This window comes from Rhinopithecus roxellana, chromosome 19 (genome assembly GCF_007565055.1).
Source record: "Rhinopithecus roxellana isolate Shanxi Qingling chromosome 19, ASM756505v1, whole genome shotgun sequence".
In the NCBI taxonomy this organism is placed as follows: domain Eukaryota; kingdom Metazoa; phylum Chordata; class Mammalia; order Primates; family Cercopithecidae; genus Rhinopithecus; species Rhinopithecus roxellana.
In genome coordinates, this window is record NC_044567.1 from 35,135,660 (window position 1) to 35,161,064 (window position 25,405).

Consider the following 25,405-nt stretch of genomic DNA (forward strand, 5'->3'; position numbering starts at 1 on the left):
CCTGTAATCCCAGCACTTTGGGAGGCCGAGACGGGCGGATCATGAGGTCAGGAGATCGAGACCATCCTGGCTAACACGGTGAAACCCCGTCTCTACTAAAAAATACAAGAAACTAGCCGGGCGAGGTGGCGGGCGCCTGTAGTCCCAGCTACTCGGGAGGCTGAGGCAGGAGAATGGCGTGAACCCAGGAGGCGCAGCTTGCAGTGAGCAAAGATCCAGCCACTGCACTCCAGCCTGGGCGACAGAGCGAGATTCCGTCTTAAAAAAAAAAAAAAAGCAAAAAATGCCTTCATGCCTTCATTTATTCACGGGCTAGAGCTGTCTGACCTAATAAGCAGAGGCTAAATTCACAATTAATTAAAGATTTCATGTTCATTCAGCCAAGACATGCCTCAAACCATTTTTTTGTTTAGCTGGCCAGCAAGATACTTAGAGCCATATTTAGGACATCTTGCAACTATAATCAACATATGCAAAATATCCCATTTCAAAGAAGATCCTTCCTTTATAAGATCAGTAATTCTGTTGTACAAATAGGATTTTTCCCTATTATGCTAAGTATAATCATTTTGTAGTAAATGAATATGGCAATGTACTACATGAAAATTTATATGTAATTTAATTATTGGTAATTTAACAAATGGTTCTCTTACCGGAGTTCAGGAAGCATATTTCTCTATTTAGGGATGAGGAAACAGAGGTTTGGAGAGGTTAGGCAATTTTCTTAAGGTTATATAACAGATATGTGGAATTCTGACGCAGGAACTCCTATCTGTTTAATCCAAAGCACCTAGCACCCAACAATACTGCTCTTACTTGATATATAATAATAAAACCTAACTGCAATCACCTATCTTTTTCTTTTTTCTTTTTTTTTTTTTGAGACAGAATCTAGCTCTGTCGCTCAGGTTGGAGTGTAGTGGCACAATCTCGGCTCACTGCAACCTCTGCCTCCCGGGTTCAAGCGATTCTCCTGCCTCAGCCTCCTGAGTAGCTGGGATTAGGGGCGCCCGCCACCACGCCCAGCTAATTTTTGTATTTTTAGCAGAGACGGGGTTTCACTGTGTTGGCCAGGCTGGTCTCGAACTCCTGACCTCATGATCCACCCGCCTTGGCCTCCCAAACTGCTGGGATTACAAGCGTGAGCCACCGCACCCGGCTCACCTATCTTTTTCTAAGGATAGAGACCGAAGAAGCCACAACTCCTTTCAAGGAACCAGCTGACGTCCATGGGATGCTGTGGTGCAGGACACTCGTGGGGTGCTACAGCTCATGCCCCTTGGTTTCCTGCTGGTGGAAGGGAAATGGGACTAGATACGAGATTGGCATCTAAGCCATACAAAAAAGCTGTCTCAGACAGGTTGGGCCAGTAAGCACAACGTCACTATCTATATTGGCTTCTGGTTATCTATTGGGTTTGGTTTGGTAAAAATTAAGAATCAGACTTCTGGGATGCAAGCTATGCCGAGTTCAAAATCTGCTGTCAGCCCCTGTGTTTCAAGCATAACCCTGAACCTCATGATTAATCAGGTGACCTTAGACCGTTTTATCAGCCACGTATCTGCTAGCATAAATCTCCCTTCTGTGAATTGAGAACACTGATGCCTCACATTCACTAAAAATACAATGAGAGACAGATGCTCACTTTCTTTATTTGCTGTTGTATTCTTGGTCCCACTTTGCCATTTTTAAAACAGGAAAACGTTTCCCTTACTTGAACGCTAAAGTGCAAAGCTGCTGTGGACGCTGCCTTCTTCCACCTCCGCACTCCACTGTCCTTGCAAACTTTGGACAGAGGAAAGGTGGGCACGGGGCGCGAAACTACAAGTCCCGGCATGCACGGCGTTCTCTGCACAGGCGCACGGGGACAGCCCGGCCAGCCGGCCAGCCAGCCTGCGGAGACTCCCGGGTCCCCGCGCCGGACTGGGACTGGGGGCAGGCAGCCCGGGCGGAGCGGGCCGGTGCCGAGGGCGGCCCCGGGCATTGCTCTGCCCCGGGCATTGCGCGGCGCGCGTGAGGGGGATGCGGCAGGAGGCGGCGCGGCGGGAGGAGGAGTAGGCGGCGGTGCCCTCGGGAGGGAGCTGCGCGCGGGCCAGACGGCTCCCGGAGGCTCCGCAGTGCCGCCGCCGTCGCCCGGGAGGCTCCGCGCGGGAGCCATGTAACCCTGCGGCGGGCTCCGGGCTGCTCCGTCCTTCCCCAGCTCCTGGGCTAGCGCGGCAGCGGGGCCACGATGAAGAAGCAGTTCAATCGCATGCGCCAGCTGGCCAACCAGACGGTGGGCAGGTAGGTCACCCGCGGGCACCGGGGCCGGTGCGCGCCCGCGAGGCTGCATCCACCAGGGCGCGCAGGTGATGGATCCCGCCCGGCCTCCTGTCCTCCTTCCTTCCGTCCCTTCCCCTGCAGCAGCTCCCTCCAGGCGCTGCTCGCAGGCGCGACCCCTCCTCCCTGAACTTCCCAGACCCCGGAGCCTTTCACACGCGCCGCCTTCTGCTCCCGGCTCCGGTTGCCAAGCGCAAAGTGTGACGCATCCTTTACCTGCGTCCCCGGCTGCTCCTTCGCTTCGTCCTCCCTGCCTTTCCCCGGGACTCCCTTCTCCCTCTGGCCGCGTATCTTCCTGGAAACAGGTGTTTGCTCAGATTGTGCTGGAGGCAGCCGAACCGCAGTCGGTCTCCGGAGATCTCTTTCCTCCCCTCCCCTGCGCCGAGTTCAGGGCTGCTCCCGGGTCCAGGGAAAGTGCTGGGCCTGGTCGGCCTGCCCCTCCCGCCGTGTTTATTTTCAGGGACTATGACTGTACGAGATTCTGGATCACTTTCCTGGCCGGGTTTCTTAAGGCGTTTGGTTGGGGGAAAAAGTGAGGGGTGGGAGAGGAAGGAAGGTGCTGGTGGAATGGCGTTGCTGCCTGCTTGGTGTTAAGACAGATTTCAGTGGAGGGAGGGAGGCTACAAAAACGAGGCCCAAGTCCTCGGGAAGATGAGAATCTCAGCCAGGTGGGGGGTGGGGGGGACAGAGGCCCCACAGTCAGAAGAGTCAGGCCCGGGGAAGCTGCAAGACCCTGCCTGCTGCCATCACGATGAAAATGGGCTACATCTGGACTCCAGGAGCGGCTCTGCAGGGTGCCAACATCTTTTAAGGTTACATAAAAATCCTGGTGGGTCTCTCCTAAGATTAGACATTCTCTGAACACAGGATCGTTAGGTAGAGGGGATTTTTCCTGGAACCCGTACTCCTGGGGAGGGATTTCCGCTGCTGCTGTGGCAAAGGAATTCAGGTGTGCATTTCTAAAGCAATCAGAAAGCAAAGAATCCAGCCTTGGGTGCAGTTCAAATGCAAGCTCAACGCATCGAGGGCTCTCCACTAGGTTTACCGAGAAACCAAATACCTTTCTTGGGTGGGAAGTGGAGCCTGAACTGGCACCTGGTAGGATGGGGGTGGGGACAGCCCTGGGGAATAGGGGACATCTGAACTCCTATCTAAGCATACTGCCCTAGTTACAGTGGGCATTTGAGGGCAGGGGATGCGGTGGCTTCTTATGCTTCCAGGGACTCCAGATGGTTTCCAAGTAACAATGTCTAAAATTGACTTGGATTCATTTTTCCTTCCCAAACACATGTGCTTTAACATGAGGGGGAATTTATGAATAGCAGAGTCAGATTAGCCCAGATTTCTGGCATGGTATTGCCACAGATATAGCCTCACGTGGACTGCCTTTAGATGTGTTGGATGCTGAGATAGTGTTTCCTGGTATTCGTTGTTTAGCAGATGACAGTCAAGCCGACCGGTCTTTAATGTCTTGGCTTCTTCATCACCCTGCAGGCGGGCATTGACCATCACCTTAGACCAGCCAAGTGACCAGGAGGCCCCTGACACTAGACTTGGGTTGCTGGTTTCTCTGGGTCTTGGGGTTTCAGTGCAGTGCTAGAATCTAAATGTTCAGAACGTGTTTATGCCTCCTCCCTGGCCTTCCTGAAACACAATTCTATTTTTTCAGGACCTGTTTTGAAATGGGGGAAATTTTTGTGCCATGGCATCATATCTTATTTTTCAGCCTCATCCGTGGGGGGAATGCAAAATGGTGAGGGGAGAGGTTGGATTTCAGAAAAAGTGGTCTTAGGTATTGAGAGTGCGTTCTTGGAAGTCCAAGCAGTTGGTCACCAAGAGGTTCTTTCCTCTTCTTTGTTGGGACTCTGGTGGATGTTGGCATATGGATGAATTCTGCCTTTCTCTGTTGGTAGCCATTGTGTTGTGCACTGGGCCAGGTGAGGGCCAGCCCGTATCACTTTTGATGAAATCCAGAGCAAACCTTTTAAAGCAAAAACCAGCTCGTGTGACCTTGCTGCTGAAAAGCTTCCAGCGACACCTTATTGCGCTTAGCATCTCACATCTTGCCAGGGTCCTACAGGACCATCCTTGGTTGGCTGTTTTTCTTAACTCTTTTTCTCCCCATTCTCATCTCATCCACTCTTTCCACATTCATGGAGCTCTAGCCATGTGGCCTTTCTTGCCCCAAACACACTGAGCTCATATCCACCTTGACAAGGGTTTTGTTTTTAATGTTTTCCCTTTTTTTTTTTTTTTTTTTTTTACTTGGCTGAGAATGTGCTCCTTCCAAGTAGCTTTTTCTCATCATTTCAGTCTTGGTTCCAAGACCTTCAAGAGGCCCTTCCTCCCCTATTTACCTCCAGCTCATCATTTTTTCATTTCTGGACAGCACTCATCACTGATTGAAACGCTTTTATTTTTTATTTTCTTGTCTGCCTGCTTCCAGCCGAATATATCGATTGCTGTCGTATGCCTGTGTAGACAGTGCAGTGCCGTTTAGGCTACTGACTCTCAATCGATGTTTATTGCCTAGATTAAAACGGCTTACTCCGGGGTCCATGAGGGTCAGCAAGAGACACAGCATTTTTTTCTATTATTGAGAATGTTTTGGGTTATGATCCTGTGAGTATTGGAGTAAAACAGCCCGCAATTGCTTGTTAATTTCTTAAATCAGAAGCACATAGGATTGGAATTTGGACTTCAGGTGTGCGGTTATAAAGCACTTGATTTTTATCCTTGTATGTTTCTAAAGTTTTCCTCTTTCTGAGGGAGGACTAAGAGACTGAAAGTCCTTCCTCACGGCTCGCCTTCCCTAAGTTGCTTCTGGAGTTCTGAATATAAAACTTCAAGTCATTTTAACAATGTAGGAGTTACCCTACTTAAACATACTGTGTTGGGTTACTAGTACTTTCTCTTGAAGTGCTTACATCCAAGGCGTATTGAGGGCGTCAGCAACTATGAAAAGATTTGATAAAACCCATTGTATTTAACTGAGAAAAGTTTCAGCCCCTCCTTGGTCTGTTTCCTTAGTCTGCACATGTTCCTTCTCCTTTGAACTTTCCCCTTTCTGTCCCTTCACTTCAGTCCGTCCTTTGGGAGGCACTCCCTGGCCACTGTGTGCCTCATGGTTAGGAGCACAGGCTTTCCACTGGGACAGGTTTAGTTTGTTGCTGACTATGGAATCCTAAGCTTAATTCTCTGCAGATTAATTTTCTAACTTGCAAAATGGGAGTAATAAGGATTGTACTGTGGTAATGTGGAAACTGCAGTGATAACATGAGGTACTGTGAAAAACGGCTGGGCGCGGTGGCTCACGCCTGTAATCCCAGCACTTTGGGAGGCCGAGGCAGGCGGATCATGAGGTCAGGAGATCGAGACCATCCTGAATAACACGGTGAAACCCCGTCTCTACTAAAAATAAAAAAATTAGCCGGGCGTGGTGGCGGGCGCCTGTAGTCCCAGCTACTCGGGAGGCTGAGGCAGGAGAATGGCGTGAACCCGGGAGGCAGAGCTTGCAGTGAGCAGAGATCTGGCCACTGCACTCCAGCCTGGGCGACAGAGCGAGACCCCGTCTCAAAAAAAAAAAATAAAGAGATACTGTGAAAAGTACCTAGCAGTGCTCAGCACTAGAAAATGCTTAATAAATAGTAGCTACAAGTATATCTGGGCAAATGTTCTGAGTGTTATTGAATTATATGCACTATGGCATATGTACATTTATTAGATACCTACTGTGTGCCAGACACTGCTCTGGTTCAGGGAGTGTTGCAGTACAGGGCAAACAAAATTCCTGTTTGCTTGGAACCTGCATTCTAGGCTGGGCACCGTGGCACACACCTGTAATCCCGGCACTTTGGGAGGCCAAGGAGTGTGGATCACCTGAGGTCAGGAGTTCGAGACCAGCCTGGCCAACATGGCAAAACCCTGTCTCTACTAAAAATACAAAAATTAGCCGGGCATGGTGGCAGGCGCCTGTAATCCCAGCTATTGGGGAGGCTGAGGTGGGAGAATCGCTTGAACCCGGGAGGTGGAGGTTACACTGAGCTGAGGTTGCACCACTATGCTCCATCCTGGGCGACAGAGTGAGACTCCATCTCAAAAAAAAAAAAAAAAAAAAAAAAAAGAACCTGTATTCTAAAAGCATGCTATGGTTATAATGGCTCACTTGTATTACAATTTTTATATTTTGTCATTTACTTTCCCCACTAGACTTCAAACTCTTTGGAGGCAGGGACAACTGCCCTAATACTGCCCTGTGTGGAAGGTCCTCTGTCATTCTTTGGCAATGGAATGAATAAGTGAACAATAAGATCCATGAGCTATAGATAAGGGAGTCTTTTGAAGTAGTTCAAAGATGGGGAAAGCTTCTGATACCATGTTTCTTGAACGTTGTGATGGTGGTCAGAGGAGAAAGGAACAGCTGCACTGCTGGGCATTGGAAGGATAGAACAAGATTTAAGGGAGAATTTGGTGCCTGATTGATGACAGCATTTTTCTTTTTACCTTCGAGAGAGTCTAGTGGTTGCTGGAGTGAGAAGCATACCAAAAGGCATAGAGTATTTTTCTTGGAAGTGACATTTGGTTGGTGTTGGGTGGAGCAAAGCCCCGAGCTAAAATTTAGCACCCAAGAGACGTACTAAGAGAAAGAAAATGGAAGAAGTAATGGCACCTTGATTTGGTGGGGAGGACTTTTTTTTTCCAGTCTGCACAGGGGGTTCACTGCGGTCCCATCCTCAGAGGGCTGTCACGAGGTTGGAGGGAGCCTGGTCCACTGAAGTGCCCAACAAATGGTTGAGGTGGTTCGTTGTCACTGAACACCCATTCAGTCTTCCAAAAATAATGTTGGCCTCCTAAGTAGAAGAGGATTCTTAGAAACGATTTCAGCAGCTACTGCCCAGTGATGACCCAAGTGAGGCTTATGCTCTTGTTTAAAATCGATGATGTTCAAAGTGTCTGGGAGTAGGTGAGGAGCGGTGCGTGTGCGGGAAGGAGAAGGCTGGTTGGGTTGGGTTGAAGTGTGTGGATTTAGAGGCTATGAGTTGGGGAGTGAAGACAAAGTTTTGTCCCTGGAGCCCTGTGTTCTGTTCCTTGACTGCTTTGCGTACATTGCAAAGCAGGCTTGGTTTCTGATGCACAGCTTTGCAAGTATCCTTGCTGCTGTGCAGCTCTTGGAATTCAGCTGCAGAGGCCCAGGCATTAGCCAGTGGTGGGGAGCCTGGGAGCTGGATGCTGAGGCCGCAGCAGCCTCTAGGAGCACTGGTGCTGCAGACATTTTTGTTTGGGCCCAAGCTGCCAAAGTCAGTGAGGATCTTTTCCTTGAAGGTTTCTCTGAGACACTGCCCTGCCTTGTAGTAGCCCTTCTGAGAGCCATGACCCAATGAATAGGACATTAGAGGAAAATCAGAACCAATTCCAAATTTGGCTTTGGACTGCTTTGGTCCTTCCCTTCTATTTCCCTTACAATGGGTTAGACCTGCCAGACCAACCCAGGCCCTGCCATGGGCTTCCTGTTAGCCCAGCAGGGCTGGGCAGACCCAAACCTGTCCCCCAAGGAGCGCTGTGCACATTGGGTCTCAGAGCAAAGCTTTTCATTAGAGTTTTATGGAAGCCCAGGCTTTATTGCCTGTTGTGCTGTATATATGTGAAAGATAACAGAGTGTACTAACCCACTGATTACTGGGCTAGCAAATCTGGAGAGAATATTCTTTGCTCTTATCTTCTAAGATCCTTACTGTGTGGATCTGCTGGGTTTCACCTTCTGCTCAGCTGCTCTCAGCAGTCAGCCCGAAGCTGCCTAGATTTCCTGCCGAATTCTGTTATCCCAGACCTGCAAGTCATTGTGAGGAAGCCATGCTCTTAAATAGTAATTAATCATATTCCTTTCCATTTTGTCTCCATCAGAGAAATTTATCAATGATTTTTTTTTTTTTAGTGATGGGCAAAAAGAACCATTTTTTTTTTTCTGTAGAGAAAGCAAATCAGGAGCCATATGAATATACTGGTAATTTATAGTCATTCCTTTTAGAGGGTATTAGTTAAGTATCCCTTTTATTAGGAATCAAGAGGAGATTATTTCAAATGCTATTTGATAAAGACAGCAAATAATACAATTATGCTTCAGCTCTGTGTGGATGTAGTTGTAGATCAGGCAGGAGGTTGTGGGGGAGAGTCACAGTCAGGCCTCTTCCTTGGGGCGTGGGGCACCCTATTGAGCTGGCACCTGGAACTCTACCGCCTTTGGGAAGCTTGTGGCTGTCTAGCAATTTCAAATTCCTTTTTCTGTCCAGGAAGCAGATGTTTTGCTTTCATTTTCCAACTTTAGCGCTTATTTTTAGAATAAATGTTTATTTTCCCACAGAATTCAATTTACTTTTTTTAACCTTCATTTTGGTTATATAAGTAGTATTTGTTTATGGGTAGAAAAATCGTAAACTTATGGATGGGCTAAAAGGAAAAAAAAATCACCTATAATCTCATTATCCAGAGGCCATAGTTAATATTTTGGATATAGTCTTTCAGTTTTTGAGAAGTATGTATATATATATTCTTTAAAAAGTGTAGAGACCATACTCTGTATACTGTTTTGTAAGCTGTTTTTTTTCCTTCATATTACATCTTGGATATGATCCCATGTCAATAACTGTTAATCCCCAACATAATTTTCAAGGCTATATAATATTCCACTGTAGTTAACTCATTTTCTTTTGCTATTCACTTAGCAAATATTTCTCATGATTTTAGCTTCTTAGGATGAAGTCTTAGAAATGTAATTGCTGGGTCAAAGAATATGTGAATTTTTAAGACTGTGAGTGTGTATATTATACACACACACACACACACACACACTACTTTCACTGCAGCCTTGAACTCCTGTGCTCAAGCGATCCTCCATCCTCAGCCTCCCCAAGTGCTGGGATTACAGGTGTGCAACCCCCTACCTGGCCCCACCTCTTTTATTTTCTAGTGAGGCTGAATTTTTTTTTTTTTTTTTGAGATGAAGTCTCACTCTGTCACCCAGGCTGGAGTGCAGTGGCATGATCTTGGCTCACTGCAAGCTCTGCCTCCCGGTCCTGCCTCAGCCTCCCGAGTAGCTGGGACTACAGGTGCCTGCCACCACACCCGGCTAATTTTTTTTATTATTATTATTTTTTATTTTTAGTGGAGACAGGGTTTCCCCGTGTTAGCCAGGATGGTCTCGATCTCCTGACCTCGTGATCTGCCCGCCTCGACCTCCCAAAGTGCTGGGATTACAGGCGTGAGCCAGCGCGCCTGGCCTTGAGGCTGAACATTTTTAAAGTTCTCTTGACATGAGTTGCCTTTTCTAAATTGTCTGCATTTGTCTTTGCCCCATTTTTCTAAAGTCATGTTCACAATTGTTTTCTTATTGATGTTAAGGTAATTTTTAATATATTAAGCATATGTATGCTTTGTCACACACATCTCCCTACAGGTTTTAAAAAATTTTGTTGTATGTCTTTTTTTTTTTGGCCATGTATAAATTTAACATTTTGTGATCTTAAGTCTATCTATTTGTGGTCTGTTCTTCAATGTTATGTTTGGGGATACTTTGCCAAGACGCAGATTATATAAATATGCATACATTTTTATTACTATTTGTAATAATTTCATTTTACCTTCAGATCTCTAATATGTCAGTCATTGATTTTGATGTACGACATGGCTTAGGTATAATACTTAGGCTTTTTAAAATTGATTACCCCGCTATTAAATAGTGTAATTCATACCCACCATATTGAAATATCATCATCATTATGTACTAAAACATTTCATCTACTTTTATCTTTTTCTAGGATTTCTAGTTTGTTTTCTTGTCTGTTGGTTCTGGCAGGAATTTAAGACAGACTCAGCTACCCAGATAAGCAGTGGTGGGTTAATCCTTATCATGAGACCCCATCTATTGGGTGGGAGTGGAGTCAGGCTGAACTCCTCAGCTCAGCTTCAACCCGGGCCGCTCCCGGGTCTTTAGAGCTAATCAGCCTTTGCCTAAGGATCTTGCTGTGTCTTAACCACAATTAACCTCCAAATTGCTCCATTATGAAAGAAAGTTGATCAGTTTTCTTGACTGTGCTCATTTGTTTATTGTCTGTCAGTATTACTTTTTAAACGTATATATTAAGATGGAGAAAAATGGACATTTTTACAATATTGAGTATAATGAGAATTCTTCTCATCTGGGAATAGGGCATGTTTATTCCAATCTATTTATAATCCTATAAAGTAGTTTTTGTCCGTTTCGCTCCTATACAATTTTGCTTTTACTTATAGGTAATTTGTCAGTGTTGTTACTGTAGCTGCAGTGATTTGAATCTTTTCTTAAATTATATATTTTTTCTTCCTCTTTATTGCTGGAATATAGCAATGTTGTTGATTTTTATGTAATTATCTTAACAGCTGCCTTCATGAATTCATTACTTTTAAATACTTTTTTTAAAAACATTAAGTCTGTGGGATTTTCCAGGTAGACAATCATATCTTCTGCAAATAATAATTTTATATTTTACTCTGTAGTGTTTATACTCATCTTATTTTCTCATCTAATTGCGTTGCCTAGGACTTATAGAACAGTGTTAAAATAGTGTGGCAATATGTGGGCATTCATGTCTCATTAACCTCAATTAAAATATATGATGATTGGTTTGAGATGTTTTGTTTTTTAATTATGTTACATATTGCATAATTTTATTATTTTACTTTGAGTTTTTTTTTTTTACATCGAACTTAAATTTGATTTATCATGGCCTTTGCAGATAATCACAATGTGTTTTTTTCTTGGATTTTAATATCACTCAATAATTTATTCCATATGTGTTTACTGGGCACTCTTATGTTCCAGGCATCATTGATACATCAATGATAGAGTCAGTACCCATGAGGAGCTTGTGTTTTGGGTGCTTGAACCTCAGTAGATTTTCTGATATTGAGCTCTCCTTGCTTTCCTGCAATTAATCTTGACTGTGGTGCGTTCATGTTTTTCTATACTGCTTGATTTAATTTATTATTTAGGATGTTGGCATTCAGCATTCATAAACGAAAGCATTTGATTTTTTTTCTGCCCATATCTGTCATGTTTTGTTAATTGTGTAAAATGAGTCGTTCAGTGTTCTTTTTGTTCCTATAGAATGGTAAGATGGAGAAGTACTCGTTCTTTGAAGATAAAAACAACTTTCCAAGGGTGTTTTCTAGATGTCGTTCTTTGACAGTTTTCCAGATTTCTTGAATGGTTATTGGACTGTTCATGTTGTCCGTCTTTTCTTGAGTCAGTTTGAATAACATATTTGATAGAAAAACATTCATTATATTATGATTTTAAAATTTAATAGAATCTTTTTGAGTATATCGTTGTATTTCCATTGTCGTTCCTAATTTACAATTCTCTTTTTCCCTTTGATAAGTTTTGCCCCTGAGGAAGTTCTCTCCCTACCCCAGTCAGCTCTTAGGTTTAGGCTATTCTCATTTAGATTTCTTTCTCATTAGCTTTTGATCAGCATATATGTTTTCTAGTAAATTCTGCTTTTTTCGGATTCTTTCCTCCTGATTTCCCTGGGTTTACTTTGTTCTTTTCCTGGTCTTCAGTCTTCCATGTGGTATTAGGATAGGTTAGGCTCTGCTATGAGAATGCATGAGCTCTGGAATTTCAGGGTCTTAACATAGCAAAAGCTTCCTTTAAGCTCATGTGAATGTGATGTAAGTCAGGAGGACTCCCATGGACAGCTCTCCTCCTCCATGTGTGATTCTGGAATCTAGTCTGTCCATCTTCCCCTCCACCTCAAAATCTCAGTATGTGGTTTTCAGTCAGTGCTAAAGGTAAAAGAGAATCTAGAAGTGGTATACTGGCTCTTAGATGCCTGGGTCTGGAAATCACAAACGTCACTTATGTTCACTTTTCATGGGCCCTCGCTAGTACCCTGGATATGACTGGAGACAGGAAGCCTCCACCCCTGTTGAATCTCCAGCAGTCTTCTTTCTCTCTACTTCCACTGTGCATGACTGTCTTTTGAATCTGTAGTCCTCTCTGCCCTGCCCTACCCTCCGACGTTCAGATATGCTCACTGCAAACTCCGCCTCCCGGGTTCAAGCAATTCTCCTGCCTCAGCCTCCTGAGTAGCTGAGATTACAGGCACCTGCCACCATATCAGGCTAATTTTTGTGTTTTTAGTAGAGACGGTTTCACCATATTGGCCAGGCTGGTCTTCCTGACCTCAGGAGATCCACCCACCTCAGCTTCCCAAAGTGCTGGGATTACAGGTGTGAGCCGCCGTGCCCAGCCCGAGAAAATTAATTTTTTATGTTGAGCCCTTTCTACAACAGGGAGAGGAATAATGAAGAGAACAGAAATTATCCCACCGTACTGGAATGGCACCTACTTTATGGGGTTCTTGTCAAGGTTAAGTAAGATAATAAATATAACATCCTTAGAATAACCCCTGGTTGTAATAAGCACTCAATAAATGACAGTTATTACCAGTATTCCTTGCTGTGCTGAAAGTGTCTTTGACATGAAACATTTATTTTTTACATTTGTATTCCTCATTACCTGAAAATTACAACTTGAAATTGATACCCATTTGTCGTCTTTTCCCAAATCAAACCCAGTTTTTCTGTATTTAGCCAAGAGCATGCCTGAAGGCAGTACCTTGAGGTATCAGTAATTGTAATGGTTTCACTCATCGAATCCCTGCTGTGACTGACAGTTATTGTATCACTCAGTTTAAGTCTAGCTTAAGCTGCTGTAACAAAAGCGCCCAAATCTCAGCTGCTGACAGCATTGGCCAGTGGAGGGTTAGAGGCAGCTGTTCTCAGATCCAGGCTGCTGTGGGCTCAGTTCCACACATGGGGCAGTGATGGCGGAGGCCGTAAATGAGGATGTGATAAGTTATATCCTGGCTGTGAATATTTCTTCTGGAAGTGACACCTGCCACTTCTACTCTCAAAGTAGAAGGCAATCCTGATACCGGCCAAAAGAAATGAAGCCACAGAAGCCACAGGAACTAGGTTATGCAGTTTATAAGCATTATTTTAATTCACTCATTGCAACATCTCTGTGAATGGGACTATTTACAGCTCCATTTCACAGATGGGGAAATAGAGGCTAAAAGCGGCAGAGCCAGATTTGAACCCAGGGCCTAAGTAGGTCAGTCGTAGGCAAATGTCTTTCCTGCTTCTCTCTCCCTAATCTTGTTATTTCTGCTGCTTCAGAGTCCCTCAAAGTTACTTCAGTTTAGGTGGTTTTAGAAATGCTAATTAACTGCTCAAGACTTGAATAAAAATAAAAATGTCACATTCATTTAAGATAATTGAGTGTCTTGTATATACCCTTAACCACCAGGAGCATCAAGTGAAATTTCTGCCAACAGAAGATTCTTTCACTTTGTTTTTTCTTGCAATTTCAGCAGAGAAGGTAAGAGAAAGTTCTTTGCAGCTCTATGCTGAGAGACAGCAGCTTATCTGCAAAAGCCCCTACAGACTCCTGTGTAACACGTTAACCGAACAAGGACCTGAAAACATACAATCTTAAGAACGGAATGTGAAAAGTGGACAGAGCTTTTAGCGCTAGGAATCTCGTGTACACTGTCGCCTTTGCAGATGTGTGTGCACACTGGCTTGGTGTTCATAGATGCCGTTTAAGGGTGTCCTCTGACGGACACCTGTGCAGTATGGCACAGGCCTTCCTGTTTTATCCTTCCTCTTAAGAGTAGGTTCCCCTAAGAATAGGTACTCTTAGGAATCCCTCTTAAGGTAGGTTCTGGTGTCTCCCCCATTTTCTACACAAGTCTCAGAGCAGGTGAGAGCCTTGTTGCTGTTGGTTGCATAGTTGGTGAGGGAAGTGGTTTGAGATTTGCTTCCAGAAATGCTGGCTCTGACATTGATATTTTTCATCACTGTACTTTAATGACTCTGCAGTAGGGAAAGAAGCATAAAAAATTAAATACCTAATATTAATGGAATGATTAAATTCTGGTACATTTACACAATTGTAACTCTTAGTGTTTTTATGACATTCAGAAAATGTCTAAGGGCTGAGAGATATGTTTACGATAAGGAAACAGGATATATGAGTGCATACAGGGTTAAGATTGTACAGTATTTTAAAAAATGCATAGAAAAGTCTGGAAGGAAATCAGGAAAGACTAGAAGATTAAGCATAAAATGTTATCTCTGGGCAGGATTATGAGTGATTTGATTTCTGCTGCTTATGCTTTTCTTTAACTTTCAAATTTCTTAAAATAAACGTGTATTTTATTGAAGAGAGAGAGAGAAAAAAAAGCTTCCAGGACTCAAAGTAGACAACTGTAGTCAGAATTTCTTAGAATGGTATTTTATTTTAAATTTGGGGCCCTGAAATGTCTAAGTACAAATATGTTTCAAGTTGCCTCGGCTCCTGGTTTTAAATGTGAGAAACCTCTTATCTTTAATGTTCTGGAAGGAACATCATGTCAGATCTCATTTTCTAGGATAAAATAGTCTGCCATTGGACAATGATATACTAATAGCCTTTTAGGTCATTGCTACTAATTTTAAAGACATATCATTTCGAGACTTGGTCTGCATGACACATACCTGAAATTTGCTGGTTCCCCCATAATCAGTTAGGGTTCTCTGGGTGCAGCAGCAGAAATAGGCTCGAACTAATGTTAGCAAAAAAGGAGCTTTGGGAAGGGTGGGGATAGTTAAAAAATCAAAGGGAAGAGCTGAACAGTACGGCCTGGGAGTGACCACAGAGTGTCCCTGCTGCAGGGCGAAGGACAGCCTCGTCAGAGGCCACTGGCAAAGGGGTTGCTTCAAAATTCTTTTCTGTCATTGGGTCACTCAGGTGATTCACATATGACAATCTAGTTGTTTAAGTCCGATCTTCACTTGGAAGCAGTGGGAGAGTAGGAATTCTTTTGATTGACAGTCTGCAATGACAGCAGTGAGGAGAGGCAGAGTGCAAAAGGAAAATCAGACTCTTGGCCCGAGGACAGGAAAGGGACGGTGCTGTTTAACATACCCAGTTGTTGACCAGGCCCTTTAATCAGTGACATCAAAGACTCCACCTTGATCAATTTGCCAGGGTTCTACTTACTGATTTAGTGTGTTTCCTGGCATTGAAAGTAGTCCATTCTTTTTTCTTTTTTTTTTTTTTTGATACAAAGTCTCCCTCTGTCACCCAGGCTGGAGTGCAGTGACATGAGCTCCATCCACTGCAACCTCCGCCTCCTAGGTTCAAGTGATTCTTGTGCCTCGGCCTCCCGAATAACTGGGACTACTGGCATGTGCCACCATGCCTGGCTAATTTTTTTTTTTTTTTGAGGTGGCGTCTAGCTCTGTCACCCAGGCTGAAGTGCAGTGGTGCGATGTTGGCTCACTGCGACCTCCGCCTCCCGGGTTCAAGTATTTCTTCTGCCTCACCCTCCCGAGTAGCTGGGATTACAAGCGACTGCCAACATGCCCTGCTAAGTTTTGTATTTTTAGTAGAGATGGGGTTTCATTGTGTTGGCCAGGCTGGTCTCAAACTCCTGACCTCAGGTGATCTGCCTGCCTCGGCTTCCCAAAGTGCTGGGATTATAAGCGTGAGCCACCATGCCCGGCTGATTTTTGTATTTTTTTTTTTTTTTTTTTGAGGCGGAGTCTCGCTCTGTCGCCCAGACTGGAGTGCAGTGGCCAGATCTCAGCTCACTGCAAGCTCCGCCTCCCGGGTTTACGCCATTCTCCTGCCTCAGCCTCCTGAGTAGCTGGGACTACAGGCGCCTGCCACCTCGCCCGGCTAGTTTTTTGTAGTTTTTAGTAGAGACGGGGTTTCACCATGTTAGCCAGGATGGTCTCGATCTCCTGACCTTGTGATCTGCCTGCCTCGGCCTCCCAGAGTGCTGGGATTACAGGCGTGAGCCACTGTGCCTGGCCCCCAAAGAAGTCCATTTTTATCTCCTACCTAAATTATATTTTATCTATTTCTCCTTTTTAATTTATTTAAATTTTATTTAGAGACAGTGTCTCACTCTGTTCCCCAGGCTGGAGTGCAGTGGCATGGGTCATAGCTCGCTGTATCCTCGACTTCCTGGGCTCAAATGATCCTCCCATCTAGGCCTCTTGCTTTTTAAATTTCTGTATCTTAATTATAGTCTGCTTCTCTAGCCTTGAGTTTTACAGGGACTCCTTTCCTTGTGCTCTCGCCCTGAATCTCCTCTTCCTCTGACTTCCCGCAACACAGCCCAGACCATATTTTTGAATACATGAACTGAAGGATGTAATTTTCCTTCTTTTTCAAGTTTCATTCTGTGGGGAAAAAAATCCTAGCACTGTTGGAAATACTGCATACTATAAATTTATCTTAGAAATTTCCAAGCTATATTTGTATTTAAGGTTCTAAGAAGTTATGCAGTTAAGAAAACTCGTGATCATTTGTATCTCTTGGATTGCTTTCAGTTATGATAACAGATGCCATAATTCAGAGTCGCTTAAACAATAAGGGAACTTTTATTCTGGGATGATAGGGCATCCAAAGGTAGGAAGAGTCCGGGTGCCTTGTCAGTAGGTCAGATGCTATCTTTCTCTCCATTTTTCTTTGCTTAGCCTTCGTCTGTGTCTTGGCCTGTTTCACTGTCAAAATACAGGTGTTTGCTGCAATTAGGTTATTTGCTTCCATGTTCACAAACCAAAGAGGAGACAAAGAAGCAGCCCAAGTGGTCCTGATCATGGAATAAGCACGCTTCCCTCTAGTCTAGGCCAATGTATTTCACACGTTTACTGTTGACCGTTAACACATGCTAGAGGGAGGGGTTGCAGAGGTCTGATGGCGCCCATGCTTCTGTCTTTGAAGCCAAAAAGTACTATTATAATGCCTGGCTAAGATCCATTAAGACCCCATCTAGAGTTGGACGTGGGGATAGCCTCGCCTAAGTTGGGAGACCTTCGTGGCGAAGGGATGGATACCTGAACGAATCAGAGTTTTCATGGGAAGAAAGGAGGAAGAAAGCATTCAGTTAAACAGCCAACACTATCCACTGTGACTTGGTTTAAGCCAGCATTTTGAGCATGAATACTGGTTTTCATGGGATACCCATTCTTCAAACTAGAGTTTGTAGGATGTGTCATGGGGATTGTGCTTCAGCGAAGTTCAAGTATTCCCCCTTAGCGCTCAATGCTTTGACCTTTGATCAAGCTGTTGCCTCTCCTTTCCATTTGTCAAAACTCTTCTTTCAGATTCAAGAGTGCTGGTTCACACCGAGGTATAAAACTTGGTGTATTGTATTCTAGTTATACTTCTGCACACATCTGTCTCTGGTACTAATCTATAAATCCCCAGCACAGTGTCTGGAATGTAGACGTAGAAGAGACTCAAGAACTGCTTGTCAAAGTCATTCTCAGAGTGCAATTCAGACATCCCCCCCTTCCTAGCCTCTTCCTTCATTCTTGAATGGGAATCTGGTGTCCACTATATCTGCTATGTTCTAAGTTCTCTGCTAGAAGTATGAGGGTGGTTAGAAAGCAATTAAATACGCCACTAAAATAGAGGTGGTATCTTTGATGGTAGATGAGGTGTTCATGGCATGATGAGAATATAATTGAGTTTGGCTGTAGTAGGGGGTTGGAAGAGGGTCCTAGAACTGAGACCTGAAGGGGGAAACATTGTTTCTTTCTTGGTGCTTCCACAGCACTCCGCTCATTTTCTTACACCACTTACTTTTTCCTGCCTTGATTTTTAGTTGCTGTCGGTTCTGTTTTCCTTACTCAACTAGAAGCTGTGTGTCTTTGCAGGGATTGGGGTTTCCTCATCTCTGTGTCCTGACTGGTGTCCACAGTGCTTTGCAAATAGCATAAGCAGGTCTTTATCAAGAGCGTGAAGAAGACACTGTATGCGCTCTTCTAAAAAGTGTCAAAGATGGATATTTTTATGGCCCCTAAATTGAGGTTTTTCCATGCTAAATATGTGTCTGTTGGCTTATAGTCATGCCTTCATAATCTCCAAGATTTTTCTGTACCAACAGGAATTGACTTTGGCATGAGAATTATTAGTAGTTCCTAGTGTATTGTCTTTATCTTCAAAGCATTCTCAAGCCATACCTATGAATTGCATAGTCATATGTGCTAAGAGAAGTATATAAGACGTGGCAGCTTATTGAGTACAGATGTCCTTCATTAAACAAATATTTATTGACCACTTAGCTGTCACAGCTTGGGTCTCTGCAAAGCAGATACTGAGAATAGCATGCAGCATGTTTACTACGGGTTGCTCTTAGCGCATCAGTATCTGTGGAAGGGAGTGAAAGGAAGCAGGACTAGGAAGAGGGAGTTGAGCTGTGATGCAGTCTTCACAAAGGCTTCAGCTGGTTCCATGTTAGGGGTGAGTTCAGAGTTATCCTGAGTTGGGAAGAAGGAAACTGAGCCTTTGAACCTCTTCATTGATTAGTTGTTGCCTGTGGCCTTCCCTTGAAAGGTGGCGTGACCTTCAGCAGAGGCAGTGGCAAAGAGCAGATGACCAAGGGTGGCCATCTGACAGCATTTCTACCTAGCAGAGGGTAGTAAGTCCTTTATTCCTGATGGGGAATGTGGTGTACACTATATCTGCTGTGTTCTAAGTCCTCTGCTAGAAGTATGAGGGTGGTTAGAAAGCAGTGAAATAAGCCTTTAAAATAGAGGTGGTATCTTTGATGGTAAATGAGGTGTTCATGGCATGATGAGAATATAATTGAGTTTGGCTTTAGTGGGGCTTGGAAGAAAGTCCTAGGACTGAGACCTGAAGGGGGAAGCATGTTAGTAGGCTAAGGAAAGTGGGAATGGCAGTTATGATTGCCAAGGGATATAGAGTATGTCTCTTTTAAGAAAGTAAAATAGATTCTTCATGTTTGGAATATCATTGGGAGTTGGGGTGAGGCTTGCAAACAGGATGACCATCTAATGTATTATACAAACTGGGACCATTTCTCAGAGTGATTATGTAACTAAAAATGCCGGGGACAGCAGATGAAAACCTGGGCGAATTGTATGGTCACCCTACTTGTAATACACGGTTGTGCAGATTTGGATTCCATCTGAGAACCAATGGTAAATTACTGAGTGGCCACTTGACCTCTCCCCATAGTTTTCAGTTACGAGCATGGATTCTGATGTCAGATTCCCATAGGTACATATTTTGGCTCTATCACTTACTAGTTGTAAAGCCGTGGATAAGCCATTTAGGTTTTGTCAGCCTCAATTTTCTTATCTGCAATATGCAGATAATAATAAATCTATCTTATGTTCAAAGATAAACTTAGGCACATTTAAATTTTCATGACTTTATTTGAGCATTTAGGGATTCATGAATTGGGCAGCACCAGACCACCAGTGGTTCAGGGCTCTGTTGACGGGGGGTAAGAGGGAAACTTTTATAAGGGGTCGTGGAAGCAAAACAAAAAATACTTGATTGATGGAAGTGGAAAGTCTGGTTAGAGGTAAGTTTCTGTTTCTTGCTCAGTAAAGTCTCTAGTTAGAGGTTAGTTGGTAGTTTCAGTTTGGTGAAGCTTAAGTTTCATTTTGCAACTTATATTGGGTTGAGTTTCAGTTTGCTTACATAGGAACCCAAGGCACAGGAACCATGTCATCTCAGCATAATGGCCTCCTAATTAATTTTATTGACACTTATATGCATTAATACACATAAAGTGGAATTGAAGCATTGAATCGGAGCAGTGCTGAGCAGACAGGAGGGCTGAGGAATAGTTCCTGGGACAGAGTAAGTCCTCAGTGACTGTGAATTGCCATTGTTATTATTTTAAATGGGAATAGCAAGGTCAGGCTTGGGTTTTAGGGTGATCACTCAGCATCCAGAGGGGAGAACCAGATGTAGAGGATGTATTAGTCTTTTCTCACACTGTTAATAAACACACACCCCAAACTGGGTAGTTTATAAAGGAAAGAGGTTTAATTGATTCACAGTTCCACGTGGCTGGGGAGGCCTCACAATCATGGCAGAAGGCAAAGGAGAAGCAAAGGCATGTCTTACATGGTGGCAGGCAAAAGAGTGTGTACATGGGAATTCCCCTTTATAAAACTATCAGATCTTGTGAGATGTGGTCACTATCACAAGCAGAGCATGGGAAAGACCCACCCCCATAATTCTACTACCTCCTACTTGGTCCCTCTCGCAACCTGTGGGAATTATGGGAGCTACAATTCAAGATGAGATTTGGGTGGGGACACAGCCCAGCCATATTATTCCACCCCGGCCCCTCCCAAATCTCATGTCCTCACATTTCAAAATAAACCATGCCTTCCCAACAGTCCCCCCAAAGTCCTTTTTTTTTTTTTTTTTGAGATGGAGTCTTGCTCTGTCACCCAGGCTGGAGTGCAGTGGTGTGATCTTGGCTCACTGCTAGCTCCGCCTCCCGGGTTCACGCCATTCTTCTGCCTCAGCCTCCTGAGTAGCTGGGACTACAGGCGCCCACCACTAAGCCTGGCTAATTTTTTGTATTTTTAGTAGAGTTGGGGTTTCACCATGTTAGCCAGGATGGTCTTGATCTCCTGACCTTGTAATCTGCCCACCTCGGCCTCCCAAAGTGCTGGGATTACAGGCATGAGCAACCGTGCCCAGCCCAAAATGTTAACTCATTTCAGCTTTACCTCAGAAGTCCACAGTCTAAAGTCTCATCTGAGACAAGGCAAGTCTCTTCCGCCTATGAGCCTGTAAAACCAAAATCAAGTTAGTTACTTCCCAGATACAATGGTTACAATGGGGGTACCGGCATTGGGTAAATATACTCATTTCAAATGGGAGGAATTGACCAAGACAAAAAAGCTACAGGCCTCATGCAAGTCTGAAATCCAGTAGGCAGTTATTAAACCTTAAAGTTCCAAAATGATTTCCTTTGGCGACATGTCTCACATTCAGGGCACACTGATGCAACAGGTGGCTCCCACAGCCTGGGGCAGCTCTGCCCTTGTGGCTTTGCAGGTTACAGCCCCACTTCTGGCTGCTTTCATGGGCTGGCATTGAGAGCAACTTTTCCAGGCACACGGTACAAGCAGTCAGTGGATCTGCCATTCTGGGTTCTGGATGATGGTGGCCCTCTTCTCACAGATCCACTAGGCAGTGCCCCAGTGGCACTCTGTGTGGGCTCCAACCTCACATTTCCCTTCCATACTGCCCTAGCAGAGGTTCTCTATGAAGGCCCTGTCACTTCTGCCTGTACATCCAGGCATTCCATACATCCTCTGAAATCTAGGAGGAGGTTTTCAAACCTCAGTTCTTGACTTCTGTGCACACACAGGCTCAATATCATGTGGAGGCTGCCAAGGCATGGAGCTTGCATCCTCTGAAGCTACAGCCCGAGCTATACATTGGCCTCTTTTAGCCATGGATGGGATGCAGGGAACCAAGTCCTGAGGCTGTACAAAGGAGTACAAATGAACCAGAGTCTGGCTCACAAAATCATTTTTTCCTCCTAGGCTTGTACACCCATGATGGGAGGGGCTGCCATGAAGACCTCTGATATGCCCTGGAGACATTTTCTCCATTGTCTTGGCGATTAACATTTGGCTCCTTGTTACTTATGCTAATTTCTGCAGCGGGCCTGAATTTCTCCTCAGAAAATGTATTTTTCTTTTCTCTTGCATCATCAGGTTGCAAATTTTCTGAACTTTTATGCTCTGCTCCCCTTTTAAACGTAAGTTTCAATTCCAAACCATGTCTTTGTAAATATGTAAAACTGAATGCTTTTAAGAGCACCCAGGTTACCTCTTGAATGCTTTGCTGCTTAGAAATGTATTCTGCCAGATGCACTAAATCATCTCTATTAAGTTCAAAGTTTCACAGATCTCTAGGTCAGGGGCAAAATGCTGTGAGTCTCTATGCTAAAAGATAGCAAGAGTCACCTTTATTCCAGTTCCCAACAAGTTCTTCATCTCCATCTGAGATGAACAGCATTTGGTCAAAGCCATTCAACAAGTCTCTAGGAAGTTCCAAGCTTTCCCACATCTTCCTGTACTCTTCTGAGTCCTCCAGACTGTTCCAGCTCTGCCTGTTACCCAGTTCCAAAGTCGCTTCCACATTTTCAGGTGTCTTTACAGCAGAGCCCCACTCCCAGTACCAATTTACTATATTAATCTGTTCTCACACTGCTAATACAGACATAGCCAAAGGAAAGAGGTTTAATTGACTCACAGTTCCACATGGTTGAGGAGGCCTCACAATCATTGTGGAAGGTAAAGGAGAAGCAAAAGCGTGTCTTACATGGCAGCAGGCAAGAGAGCTTGTGCGGGGGAACTCCCCTTTATAAAACCATCAAACTTCATGAGACTTATTGACTATGACAAGAACAACGAGGGAAAGACCCATCCCATGATTCAGTTACCTCCCATTGGGTTTCTCTCATGACACGTGGGAATTAAGGGAGCTACAATTCAAGATGAGATTTGGGTGGGGATACAGCCAAACCATATCAGGGGAGAAGACTGGTGCCAGAGCGACTAGGTAGGATGTGATACACTCAACCAGGCAGTGTATCCAGGCAGTGACTAGTTAGGCAGTCAAAGTGAGATAATGGTCATCTAGATCAGATTTGTGGCCTTGAGGAAAGGAGCCATGGACGGGTTTCAGAGATAAAGATAAAGGCCATGGTGGAACTTGTGGGAGCAACAGGAGATAAAGCTGCTGCTGGAGTTGGTGCCTGGGCAAAGGGTGCTTGTGCCAGTCACTGAGAAGGAGTCTGTGAGAAATGCAAGGAGAGAAACCCAACAGGCAGGTGGGATGAGGGGCTGGAGCTTGGGAGGGAGATCTAGGGGATGGTGGTGAGGAATCATCAGTGGGTGGAACTGAAGCATTTAATCAGGGCAGTGCTGAGCAGAGAGGAGGGCTAAGGAATGCCCTGTGGGGCATTAGAAAATACTAGGTGTTGTGGAAGTAAAGAGAAAATACTGGTAGCTTCCATTTAGCTTAGAGTATTACTCATAAGGGAAATCCTTGTTTGACCCACTTTCTTAGTTTCCCAGAACTGCCATAACAAATCACCACAAACTGGGTGGCTTAAAACAACAGAAGTTAATTCTTGAACAGTTCTGCAGGATAGAAGTTTGAAATCAAGGTGTCAGCAAGGCTGTGCTCTCTGAAGAATCTAGGGGAGAATCTCTTCCATGCTGTATTAGGATAAGGAATATCTTATCTTGATTCCCAGTTTCTGGCACAAAGCTTCAAATATCTTTGGAATATCTTCAGTGATAGGAGTGTCTTTATTATGCTCATATTGTGACTCATAATGGGGGCATAGAAAGCTTGAGGATGAGGGCTGGTCACTAGAAAGAACAACCATGTGGCAAACGGGTTAGAACTTTGAGCCACCTCAACTTCTGGGGAGGGGAGAAGTAGAGATCGAGCTCAGTCCTGTGGCCACTGACTGAATCAAAATCATGCATATGGGGTGAGATCTCTGGACATTGAAGCTTGGTAGGGCTTTTCAGCTGGTGAGAGCACATTGATATGCTAGGAGGGTGATGCACCCGGAATAATTCCATGAGGAATCCCCCCCTGTTCACCCCAGACCTTTCCCTGTCTATGTATCTCTTTCATTTGGTTGGTCCTCACTTGTATCATATACAGTTGACCCTTGAAAAAGGAGGGATTTAGGGAGACTAACCCCTTGTGCAGTCGAAAATCCAGGTATAACTTTTGACTCTCCCAAAACTTAACTACCAATAGCCTCCAGTTGACTGGAAGTGTTATCGTAACACAAACAATCAGCACATATTTTATGGTTGTATGTATTATATACTGTATTTTTACAATGATGAAATCTAGAGGAAAGAAAATGTAATTAAGAAAATCATAAGAAAGAGAAAATATAGGGCCAGGCGCAGTGGCTCAAGCCTGTAATCCCAGCACTTTGGGAGGCCGAGATGAGCGGATCACGAGGTCAGGAGATCGAGACCATCCTGGCTAACACGGTGAAACCCCGTCTCTACTAAAAAAATACAAAAATCTAGCCGGGTGAGGTGGCGGGCGCCTGTAGTCTCAGCTACTCGGGAGGCTGAGGCAGGAGAATGGCGTAAACCCGGGAGGCGGAGCTTGCAGTGAGTTGAGATCCGGCCACTGCACTCCAGCCTGGGCGACAGAGCGAGACTCCGTCTCAAAAAAAAAAAAAAAAAAAAAAGAAAGAGAAAATATATTTACCATTCACTGAATGGAAGTGGATCCCATCATAAAGGTCTTCATCCTGGTCTTCACATTGAGTAGGCTGAGAAGGAGAAGGAAGAGGATGGGTTGGTCTTGCTGTCTCAAGAGTGGCAGAGGCTGTAGAGGTGTAGAGATGGAAGAGGAGGCAGAACAGGCAGGCACATTTGGTATAACTTTTATTGGAAAAAGTCTGTGTATAAGTGGACCTGCACAGTTCCAGCCCATGTTGTTCAAAGGTCAACTGAATATACATCTGAAATGGGGCAGTTTTGTGAAATGTTCTGTCCTTGCTGGGTCTATGGTAAGTCTAGGTAGTTAGTGTCAGCATTGAGTTGAATTTTAGGACACTCAGTTGATGTCAGAGAATAATATTGGAACAGACATACCTTTCTTTTAGTTTCCACTGTTGGCAGCAGTCCTTAGTTTTGTTTGGCTTATAGGCACATTCCTCCAATATCTGTCCCTGTCATCATGTGTGTTCTCTCTCTATCTCTCTGTGTCCCTTCTCCTCCTCTTAAAAGGGCATATATTGGATTCAGGGTCTACCCTACTCCCATTACAACCTTCTCTTAACTAATTACATCTGTAATAACAACCCTGTTTCCAACTATATTCACATTTTCAGGTTCCTGTGGTTAGGACACCATATCTTCTGGGGGACACAATTGAACCCGCAGTACCTGTGAAGCAAACATTTCTCATCCAACAAACAGTATTTTCTTCTGCCTGCTTTGTGCCAAGGTCAGGGGTGGGGAACATGAGGCAAACAAGCATGAGTAAGTCTGGTAATCTTACCCTCGAGGGGCTTATAGTCCAGTAGGAAAAATAAGATCTAAACACAACGCTGATATTTGAGGCTGGTTTTTACTTATGCCCTAAGATAGTATGAGATGCTAGAATAATTGGGAGGCCAGAAATAATCACGTATGGGTTGAGTAATCA

The 25,405-nt window shown here is 44.4% G+C and overlaps 1 protein-coding gene across 3 annotated transcripts in view; it reads left to right on the forward strand.

The window, feature by feature from the left end:
- Window positions 1-1,886: 1,886 nt before the first annotated feature.
- The window catches only part of ARHGAP44 (Rho GTPase activating protein 44), a 206,734-nt gene continuing 183,215 nt past the window's right edge, over window positions 1,887-25,405 (forward strand). For all 3 annotated transcript variants that reach the window (XM_030922911.1, XM_030922910.1, XM_030922913.1), the window contains exon 1: window positions 1,887-2,283. In XM_030922911.1, the coding sequence (XP_030778771.1) occupies window positions 2,231-2,283 (53 nt within the window). In that variant the 5' untranslated portion in view covers window positions 1,887-2,230. The remainder of the gene's footprint in view (window positions 2,284-25,405) is intronic.